The sequence below is a fragment of the Solanum dulcamara genome, chromosome 4 (genome assembly GCF_947179165.1).
Source record: "Solanum dulcamara chromosome 4, daSolDulc1.2, whole genome shotgun sequence".
Classification (NCBI taxonomy): Eukaryota; Viridiplantae; Streptophyta; class Magnoliopsida; order Solanales; family Solanaceae; genus Solanum; species Solanum dulcamara.
In genome coordinates this window covers 71,176,770-71,187,863 of record NC_077240.1, presented here as the reverse complement: position 1 = coordinate 71,187,863, position 11,094 = coordinate 71,176,770, and the positions used below count along the sequence as shown (strand labels likewise).

Sequence of the window (11,094 nt, the reverse complement as noted above, 5' to 3'; positions counted from 1 at the left end):
ATTGTGAATACTAATTTGAGTTGTTTTGACTTTTTGTGAGTAATTTAAAGAGTAAAAAGTGAAACACTTTTTATTATTTTCACATTCTTAAAATTCTAAAATTCAATCTTACTTCGAAATTATACGGCCAAGCGTACTTTCCGAAGTTGTAACTTCAAAAAAAATGATTTTTTCCATGATAGCTCTTTGTCCTACTCCTTACCCTCTTCCACCCACGACGGATCACTGAATTCACGTGAACTCATGCTATTCTTTCAAAATTAGATATAGTAATATTATATTTATTAAAAATATTGAAATATAAATATATGAATCTACACTCAGAGTATCATATAATGCGATGAAAATTAGGTGTATCTCTCTAAGTAAAGTTAGAAATTTGAAATCTTATACCTATCTTGTTTTGTTTTTCTTTCTAAAATTAGGCAACACTTCTCTAAATGGTTATTGATAGCTTTTTTGGCATTTTATATATGTGTGTGCGTATATATGTATGTATATATACACACACATATTTGAATAGATAAGAATTAATTTTAGACCTATAATTTTAAAATTTTAAAGATTTTCAGTAATAAAAACTTAAATATCAAACCGATTAAATTTATAATTTAGATCCACTTTTTTGTAATAGTGCATCTATCTGCCTTGTAGCCCCCTGCCCTCTTTTTCCTCCATCCCTATTTCTATCATTGCAATAATTACTCTATTTGTTTTAAGAAATTTATTAAATATAAAATTTATATATTATTAATTTATATTAAAATTTTAAACATAAAATTTAAATTTAAATTTTGCTTTTATCCTACTCCTATTTATTCTCTATCCAAAAATCACAGTCGGCATAAAATATACGAGTTCACGAAAAATCAAGAGCTTTTGCATAAAATACATATTTTTTATCTACTAGTACAGTATATTTTAATTTGAGATTATTGTAAGAGATCATAAACTTCAAATTTAAGTGGGAAGTTTGATTATGTTCATTGTAAAATTTTAAAAAACTATTTTTTTATTTTTAAAGTAAAAAATGATAACTGAAAAATTAAAGGTCTATTCATTTGTGAATACTAATTTGAGTTGTCAGAGGAAATTCTTAAAATTTTTAAAATTTAATAAAATTCTATGGCCAAACGCCAAGAAAAAATGAATATTTTTCCTGATAGCTGTATGTCCTACTCCTTACCCTCTCCTCCCCCTGTCTCTTTTTTGTTTTCAACTGCTCTACTTCCTTTACTAGTAGTACTTATTATCAGCAGAAGTATTCTTTATATATCTTAGTATTCTTTCTTCCTTTCTTTCTTTCACTCTCTCATGCACAGAAGCCATTCTTGTTTTCTCTGTCAAACAAGTTATGGAAGAAACTGAAGATTCCAATACAAGCAAGAAATGCAACTCTAAATCAACAACTGCCAAAGCCTGTCCTAATAACAACAACAAGAATCCTCATAGTAATAACACTCAGTATATTGCTTTTGGTTTTCATCACAATAATAATACTAATAATAATAATAACAGTCAGAATCAATATCCTGCTCTTCTCCCTTTGCCTCCTCCTGCTGCTATACTGCCTTTTCCTCAAAATCACAACTTCAGATCAAGAACCCATTTCCAGAAACCTCCATTGAAGCAGAATCATCCTTTCCTTGCCACCCCTTCTGATTCCAACATTCAAGATATTTCAGGTAACATAAAATTGAACCCTTTATTCAAAACCCCTTTTACTTCTTTTCCCACTTTTATGAAAAAAGATCAAATTTTTATGCAGAAAGTTGAAGGATTAGATTTTAATTAGACTTCTTTTTGCACTAATATATGTCAAAAGAATGTAACTTTGTTAGTGGAGTAGTACTTTTTTTTTATGTAGTCTTTTTGGTATTTCCCTTGTGCTTTCAGTTTATGAATTCTAATGAAAAAGAAAAGATCAGCTTTTTCTGCAGAAAGTTGAGGATTGGAGTTTAATTAGACTTCTTTTACGCTAATATATATGCTAAAAGCATGAAAACATTAACCTTCTGTTGCTTCTTTATTAGTGGAGTAGTACTTTTTTTTGTCATGTTGTGTTTTGTTCAAAGTTTATTCTCAAGATTGAAGCTTTAATTTAATCCACCAGTTGCTATGCTTTGGTTAGTATTAGAGGATAACTTCATGACATCAACATTGTGCTTTATATGTAGTTCTTTGATATTACATCTGTAGCTTCAGTTTATGAATTCTCTCAATATCAAGTGCAGAATGATTGTTCAGAAAGAAAAAAAATCAGCTTTTTCTGCAGAAAGTAGAAGGATAGGAGCCTAGTTAGACTTGTTTTTTCACACTAAAATATGCTAAAGCATGAAAACAATAATCTTATGTTACTTCTTTATTAGTGAAGTTTCACTTTTCATCATGTTTTGTTTTGTCCAATGTATATTGCCTAGAGTGAAGCTTTGAATTTAATCCACCAGTTGCTATCCTTTAGTTAGTGTTAGAGGAACTATGGGAACTCTCCAAAATGTTGTTGCACCCTTGTCAGATCCTCTAAAAGTGTGCTACTTTTGGATAATGTAGACATATTTGGAAAGTCCGAGCAACATAGTGGAAAAACACTACATGATATTAACATTGTGTTTTTTTTTTCTTTTGATGTCACTCACTAAACAGCCTCAAAGGTGATCCAAAGGCAAAATGATGTGTCGAAACAGAACTATGGAAGGAGGGTCAAGGCTGCTAGCACCCCAGAATCTCTTGTGGTGGCAAGAAGACCAGATTCTGGTGGTGTCGAAGGACCAGTAATCTCACTTCTCGCTAATCATTTCCTTGTCGAATTTGATCCTTCACAGAAAATCTTCCATTATGATGTCGAAATTTCACCTCATCCATCCAAAGATATTGCTAGGCTAATCAAGAAAAAACTTGTGGAGGACCATTCTGTTGTGCTCTCAGGTGCTCTTCCAGTTTATGATGGTGGAAGGACTATATATAGCCCTATAGAATTTCAAAATAATAAGATTGAATTTTACATTAGCTTGCCAATTCCTAGTAGTGGAAGTAGCAAGTCTTTGTTACAATCTGGAGAAATGGTCAAGTTGCAGAAAGAAGGACAGCAGATTAAGCTTTTCCGCGTTAACATCAAATTTATATCTAAATTTGATGGGAAAGAACTAAAGAGCTACTTGAATAAAGAAGGAGATGATGGTGTGAGTCCACTTCCTCAGGAATATCTGCATGCATTAGATGTCGTGTTGCGTGAGAGCCCAACGGAGAAGTGTATAACAGCTGGGAGATCGTTTTATTCGAGTTGTATGGGAGGAGAAAAAGATATCGGGGGTGGAGCCGTGGCACTAAGGGGATTCTTTCAGAGTCTTAGACCAACACAACAAGGGCTTGCTCTTAATGTTGATTTCTCAGTGACTGCTTTCCATGAGAGTATAGGAGTTATCTCCTACTTGGAAAAGCGTCTCGACTTTCTCCACGACATTTCTCACAGGAAAACAAGAGGCTTGACGAATGAAGAGAAGAAAGAGGTGGAGAAAGCACTAAAGAACATCAGGGTCTTCGTTTGCCACAGAGAGACTGTTCAGAGATATCGTATTTACAGCTTAACCGAGGAAGTTACCGAGAATCTCTGCTTTCAGGACAGGGATGGAAAAATTCTAAGAATAGTGAACTACTTCAAGGATCATTACAACTATGATATACTCTATAGGAACTTGCCGTGCTTGCAGATTAGCAGAAGCAAACCTTGTTATCTTCCGATGGAACTTTGTATGATTTGTGAAGGACAGAAGTTTCTTGGGAAGCTTTCGGATGATCAGACTGCAAGAATACTCAAAATGGGATGTCAAAGGCCAAGGGAAAGAAAGGCAATTATAGACGGAGTCGTGACAGGACCGGTTGGACCAACAAGGTAATTTCTGCCTTTGCAGCATGCTACCTCCTTTGTTTTATTTGCTTACATTTCCTTTTTGTTAGTGCCTTCGTATTAAGATTGTTTCATTTCTTGACAGTGGCAATCACGCAAGGGACTTTAAGCTCCAAATCTCGAAAGAAATGACTCAGTTGTATGGGAGAATTCTTCAGCCTCCCAAGCTTAAACTAGGGGATCGTGGTCAGGTTAGAAATCTTATTCCTTCGCGCCATGATAGGCAGTGGAATCTTCTAGACAGCCATGTCTTCGAAGGTACTCGAGTTGAGAGATGGGCGCTAATGAGTTTTGGTGGAACCTCTGATCAGAAGTCCCACATACCGAAATTCATAAACCAATTATGTCAAAGGTGTGAGCAATTGGGCATCTTTTTGAACAAGAATACAGTACTTAACCCTCAGTTTGAACCCTTGCATTTGCTCAACAATGTTAAAAACTTAGAAACCAAACTCAACAAGTTACATAGAGCTTCATTTAACAATCTCCAACTTGTTATTTGCGTGATGGAGAGAAAACACAAAGGTTATGCAGACTTGAAAAGAATCGCTGAGACAAGCATCGGGGTCGTAACCCAATGCTGTTTGTACCCGAATCTTGGCAAAATTAGCTCACAGTTTTTGGCAAATTTGGCTCTCAAGATCAATGCCAAAGTTGGGGGATGCACAGTTGCGTTGTACAATTCATTGCCTTCTCAAATACCACGTCTCTTCAAACATGACGGTCCAGTTATTTTTATGGGTGCGGATGTGACACATCCGCACCCTCTTGATGATTTTAGCCCCTCCGTCGCTGCTGTAGTTGGTAGTGTGAATTGGCCAGCAGCCAACAAGTATGTCTCCAGGATGAGATCCCAAACACATAGGCAGGAGATCATTCAAGATCTTAGCACGATGATCGGGGAGATTCTTGATGATTTTTATGAGGAGCTACTAAAACTCCCGGAGAGAATAATCTTCTTCAGGGATGGAGTAAGTGAAACGCAATTCCTGAAAGTACTTAAAGAGGAGCTCCAAGCAATTCGTGTGGCATGTTCGAGATTTCCAGGTTACAAACCTCCGATTACTTTCGTAGTCGTTCAGAAAAGACACCATACTAGGCTATTTCCATGTGAGCTTGATCCATCGGCAACTAAAAACATGTTCTTCAACGAAAACATCCTACCAGGTACAGTTGTAGATACAGTGATCACTCATCCAAGTGAATTCGACTTCTATCTCTGCAGCCATTGGGGTGTAAAAGGAACAAGCAGGCCGATACATTACCATGTTCTATGGGATGAAAACCAGTTCACTTCTGATGAACTACAAAAATTGGTATACAACCTTTGCTACACATTTGTGAGATGCACCAAGCCTATTTCACTGGTGCCCCCGGCTTATTACGCCCATTTAGCTGCATATAGAGGCAGACTGTATCTTGAACGTTCCGATTTGTCTACTATAACAAGAAGTTCTAACATATCTCGCGCTGCACCACCAAAGACAACTCCTTTACCTAAACTTACTGAGAACATCAAAAAGCTTATGTTTTACTGCTGAAGTTATGGCAATTGCAGAGTCTTCTATATTGACAGTTTAGCAGTTTGATGTCATGTAACTTTTATAGTTCTTTCTAGCTAGTCTTCCATTTGATCTAATGTAATTTTTTATAGTTCTTTCTAGCTAGTCTTATAAATTTGCAGTTTGATATCATGTACATACTAATTTTATTAATATTTATTTCTTTTCTCCAATGTGTATTAATATCTGTTGTTACACCTGTTTTGTATATTGCTATTTTGTTGTCTTTTTTCTTCCTTACTTTCCCGCGTTAGTTATGTTTCTCTTGAGTCAATAGTCTATCGAAACCAACTTCTCTACCTGCAAAGATAGAGATAAGGACTTAAAAATTTGCATATATTCTACTTTCTTCAAATCCACTTATGGGAGTACATTGGTTTTGTTGTTGTTGTTGATGGCATGTACATACTAATTTTTATGTTGGCTAAATTATTGCATCTTCCCATGTATTGTTAAAGCTAAATCCTGGAAAATGACTGGAATTTGTGTTAAGCCTTTATTTGTGCAAGGAAAATATACATCGGCCTAATTTAACACCAAAAACTAGCTTTTAGAGGATTACTCAAGATCATATAAGGAGATCAAACAATCTTTAACGATGTGGGACTTCAACACCTTCCTGACTCTTAGGAATGGAGATCTAGAGCGTGGCTAATATAAGAAGAAGGTCCAACATCGAATACAACGGCTTTATCTCCTTGTATGGTCTTGAACAATTTATTATATTTAATGTTGGACCTTCGTTACTATTGTTCACGCTCAAAATATTCAGTCTTGTAGGAATCCTGAATCTGCCGTTTGACATTTTAAGCGGTCATTTGGTATGCTTGTCACCCAAGGATAAAAAAATTAGTATGACAAATACCCCCAAGGTCCCTCAACCCTTTTTTCTACTAAATAATGTAGATAATATATTTGTAAGCAAATAACTTCTTAAAAATTATGCAATACATTATATTCTTACTATAATAAATTAAACAATAAAAACTAAATAATACTAAAATAATTATTTTCAGTCTAACTAGTTTGACAATAACTAATTAGTATATATTACCATGACAGAATTATTTTAATGCTTTTCTTGGACATGCAAATTTAGAACATGAATTGTCATTTAAGACATGATAGAGTGATAGGTCACATAAAAAGTATTGTCTGAAAGCTGATGCACTGAGGGTATATATACTGCTAATGTAATCTCTGATTTCTGTTAATGTCAGACTATACTGACTACATTTATTTATGCATAATAAATTAGAGGAGTAATAAATTAAGAACAAGAAAAGATTTAATTCAGTATATTTTTCATGTAGTGGACTTAAATAAGGACACACTTCTTGCCGTCAATATTTTAATTTTAAAATGTCATTGTTATTTAATGGATCAAAAATATTTTTATTATTACAAAATGGATCAAAAATATCTTTTTCCGAATAAATATTCTTTTTAAAAAAATTCTTGTAAAAATATTACTTTTAAAGAACTTTATTCTTGTTTTCTTTCTTTTTAAACCACTATAGACAATAAATATGTAAGAAATTATTTTTTCCTTCTTAATCTCATTTTATCAATTAAAATAGAATAATTTTATGTACTTTAAGTTGTAATGGATAATATATGTCATATATATAAGATCATAATAAATCCATCATTAATTTTTATTCAAATAACGATAAAAAATAATTTTAATAAAATAAGATATATTTTTAACTTTTAATTTTTTTTCTAATTGAAGTAGAATAAATATTTGCTAAGAAAAAAAATATTATTAGGAAAAAAAGGTGTTCAAAAAGAAAATAAATAATATATTTATTTGAAAAAAAGGCATTTTGACCCATTAAATAACAATAAGAACATTTCTGAACCAAAGTATAGACAGCAGAATATTTTTGGACCAAATTATAAACGAATGATATTTTTATTCATTTCAAATAGTTTAAGGGCATTTTTGACCCTTTTCCCTTAAAAATATTCAATTCAATATATTTTTTATTTTAAGAAGTTAATTTTTAATAATTAATATAGTGAAAGCAAGAATAATAGTAATAAATTAAGTCCAAGAAATAAATACGAATAATTTAGTTAAATTATTATTTAATTAATATTTTTAAAGGACATGCAAAAAGCATGACGCCATGCTAAAAAAGAACTAGAGAAAAATAATTAACGATTGAGTAATTAATTCATCGCCTTTCTTTTGAATGCTTCTTGCTCGGTTTACTCGTTCCGTCATGCCTACAATGTGAGAAGACTTAAAAGACAAATATCTAAAATTTGGAGGTAATTAGCTTTAAACTTTTTATTTTACTTAATAAGAAGTTTTTACAATCATAAAAATATCAAAGTCACAAATTTCAAGAAGATTATAGCCATATAAATAATATTCTTGTTTAAAATTGTTAATTTCAAAGAATTTCATGTTTAAACTCTTTTATTTCCAATTAAAATGAATTACATAAATTGGAAGGAAGAAATTACTACTTTTATCTAAAGTTATGCGGAGGAGTTCAGAATACGAAAATCAAAATACATAATTTTTAATTATAAATTTAGATTCATTTTTACTTGTTAAGTATTAACTTAATACATTTCTTAAAGAGCAATAAATCGAATGATATCAGCCTATAAATATGATATATATAATATTTTGAAAATAATTACTATCTTATTAATAATAAGGATAAATTAGAAACTAAAGGATAAGCTACTTCTTATTTTCTTCAAAATGATTAAATAAAAATGAATATTTATTTTTAGTATAGTGGACAAATAAAAATAAATCAAGGGAGTATAAATCTACGTAGTGAATGAGTTTTAAAATATTTAAGAAAAATTTGAAGAATTATAACTAAAAGAAAATTTATTCGACTTCTCGAATAGTAACATCTTTTTATGTAAATAAGACGAATGATGTAATATACATTGTACAAAGAGGGGAAAAAAAGTGAGTATGGAGATACATCCAATGGTATGCATAATGATCAATAAATTGAGTTGAAAATTATAAGATCTTAATTTTAAATTCAAGCCAAATAAAAATATTAGGTCATCCTTTTATATCTATCTTAGCCATGATAGATAAATTTATCTTACACATGTTGTTGGTGAGAGGTAGAGTTGTTCACGATTTGGATAAAAATCAACCCAAATCTATTTAATAAATTAATTTTATTTGGGTTAAATTTGATTTTACATATCAAAAATCAATACTATTTAATTTGATATTAATTTTCAATAAAACTCCAAAAAAGTAATCAAACAAACCAATAATATATATATACTAGAAGTGAAGAATCAAGTAGAAAAGAAAATGTACATTATAGCGAAGGTTGTTGGCAGATGTCTGTATGTTAACTAATTTGTTTTCTTATTTCTCCACCTTACTTTTTAATTTTATTTTTGCGCATGATTAATAATAGAATAACTAAATCATATCGAACCAAAATTGATAACAATCAGATTCAATAAGTATATCTATATTTATATATATTATATTTTGTTTGATTTAATTTTAAAATCTATTAAATTAATTTGATTTTAATTTTGACAAACAAGGATGATAGGAGATAACAAGTATTTTATGAATTTTCATCTATCCTAACTTCAGTAGAAAAAATTATCTATCACATGTTATTGATAAAAGATTATAGATATTTTATAAAATTAATCAATATACACATAAATTAATTATAAAAGAAAAGAGTAGTGAAGAAAGAAGGCTGGCAGTGAAAAAGAATAAAGGTGGGGTCTATATATATATATATATATATACTATTTGAGAGTTAAAGACTAGTGAAAGGAAACAAAACAAAAGCTAAGAAAAGATAGGGTTGGAAGTAAAAGCCAATAAGCCTCACACTTTCAACTTTCCTTTTTGTCTTTGTAATTACTCTTTTTTTTTTTTTTTTACTTTCTTACTACTTGTAACAGTATGCATTCATGTGTTTCTGATCTGCATTTTTTGTATACTAACTATACTGTAGTCTGTAGTAGTAGTACTAATACAGTAATATCTTACCTTCTCTCTCTCTCTATTGCCTACTCACTTTTTCTGCACAACTACAGCAAAGGTAACAGACAGATTGTGACTGTTGCTCCCCACCACTCCTTTATTTTCGATGTTCTTCGATATCCGTTTTAGAATCTGATTGTAGCTCTTCTTCCTATAGGGCTACTACTCTATATGTTTTACAATCTGACTGATCATGACTATTTGCCGATGTTTGATAGGAGGGTTAGCGACTCCAAAGTATTAGGAATGGATCGCTTTGTATAGGATCATTATTATTTTTTATTTCCTACTTGATTTTTGATTTCTGCTTTGAGGCTTGATTAGTCGGAATTCGCATCGTAGTCCGTAGAAGTTTACTATGAAAAAAATAGCGACTCCAACGTATTCAGAATCTATTTGTATATGATTACTATTTTTTTTATTTGTACCCGATGTATGATTTTCTATTTTGATGCTTGATTAATTAAAATTTGCATTGAAGATTTTTTTTTTTTTTTTGTGTGTGTGTAAGATTATTATTCTTATTTTTGTTTGTTTTCACTAAGTGTGTAGTATGAGTGGGTATTTGTTTTAGAATCAAAATTATTGAATTTTATCGTTGTCAAACTCATACCAAACGGTACATCCGCATGTAAAGTTATACACCTGATGCCTAAAGCAAAAAAAACAAAATGAAAAACAAAACAAACTATGATCTCGTGGCTATTTTACTGTTCATATTTATTCCTACTTCACCTTTGTTTCTTAAATTTTAAGAATGAAATATTACAAAAACAATTGTTACTTTATTTGATTCTAAATATTTATCGTTTTAGTAAATTGATTTTATCTTGATATATTTGACATTTTTAAAAAAATAATAAAGAAGTCATTTTAAAAAATATTTACACTTAAAGATTTAGTTAACATAGTGTTTTAATTAAGTTAAACGTGTAAGTAAGAGATAAAGAATAGTTTGGACAAACATTTTAATTAAGATATATATATAGTCTTTTAAATGAGTTGATCTTTAACTCTGACCCTTTAAATAGATTGATAGTATTTAGTTTTCTTCCCCTTAAAAATAGAACTTATACCTAATACTGTAGGGCTGTACAGGGCAAATCGATAAATCGCATCAAATCGAATCAAATCGGAAAAAAAATCCGACTAGTGGTTTGGTTTGACTTGGTTTGGTGTTTGGAAAAAAACCTGACCATTATAGGGTTGATTTGGTTTTAACTAAAAAAAGTCAAACCGAACTCAAATCAACCCGATTATAGATATACTACTTTTAAATTATGTTATACATAAAAATATTTATTAAAATATAATTTATAAATATTTTTTAAAAAAATTTCATAATTCTTGTTTTCTTTCTTACATTTGATTTGGACTTTAGAACGTCATCTAAATAATATACAAAAAAAAACCATCTTATAAAGTTATATTATAAAGTTAAAATTTCAAACAGTGTTCTGACTCCATTTTATAGGTTGATATTTTGTACTAGAACTCTTTTTAAGAAGCACTGCTCTGTGCTTTTTATCAGATACTATGAAAAATCCAAAAAACCCGAAAAAATCCGAAAAACCGGAAAAAACCCGAAAAATTCGAGAAAAAATGATATCGAAAAA

General features: G+C 30.6%; 1 protein-coding gene across 1 annotated transcript; it reads left to right on the top strand.

Moving 5' to 3' along the window:
- The first annotated feature begins 1,265 nt into the window (after positions 1-1,265).
- On the top strand, positions 1,266-5,581 carry LOC129887530 (protein argonaute 7). Its single transcript, XM_055962652.1, has 3 exons — positions 1,266-1,685; positions 2,644-3,889; positions 3,990-5,581. Exons 1-3 carry the CDS (start codon positions 1,355-1,357, stop codon positions 5,443-5,445), a joined length of 3,033 nt encoding a protein of 1,010 aa, XP_055818627.1. The 5' UTR covers positions 1,266-1,354; the 3' UTR covers positions 5,446-5,581.
- The last annotated feature ends 5,513 nt before the right edge of the window (positions 5,582-11,094 follow it).

Excerpts from the sequence above, each read along its gene's own strand:
- LOC129887530 (XM_055962652.1), top strand. The coding sequence starts at position 1,355 with ATGGAAGAAACTGAAGATTCCAATACAAGCAAGAAATGCAACTCTAAA. Across the intron at positions 1,686-2,643 it reads CAACATTCAAGATATTTCAG|CCTCAAAGGTGATCCAAAGG; the intron begins GTAACATAAAAT and ends CTCACTAAACAG. Across the intron at positions 3,890-3,989 it reads GGACCGGTTGGACCAACAAG|TGGCAATCACGCAAGGGACT; the intron begins GTAATTTCTGCC and ends ATTTCTTGACAG.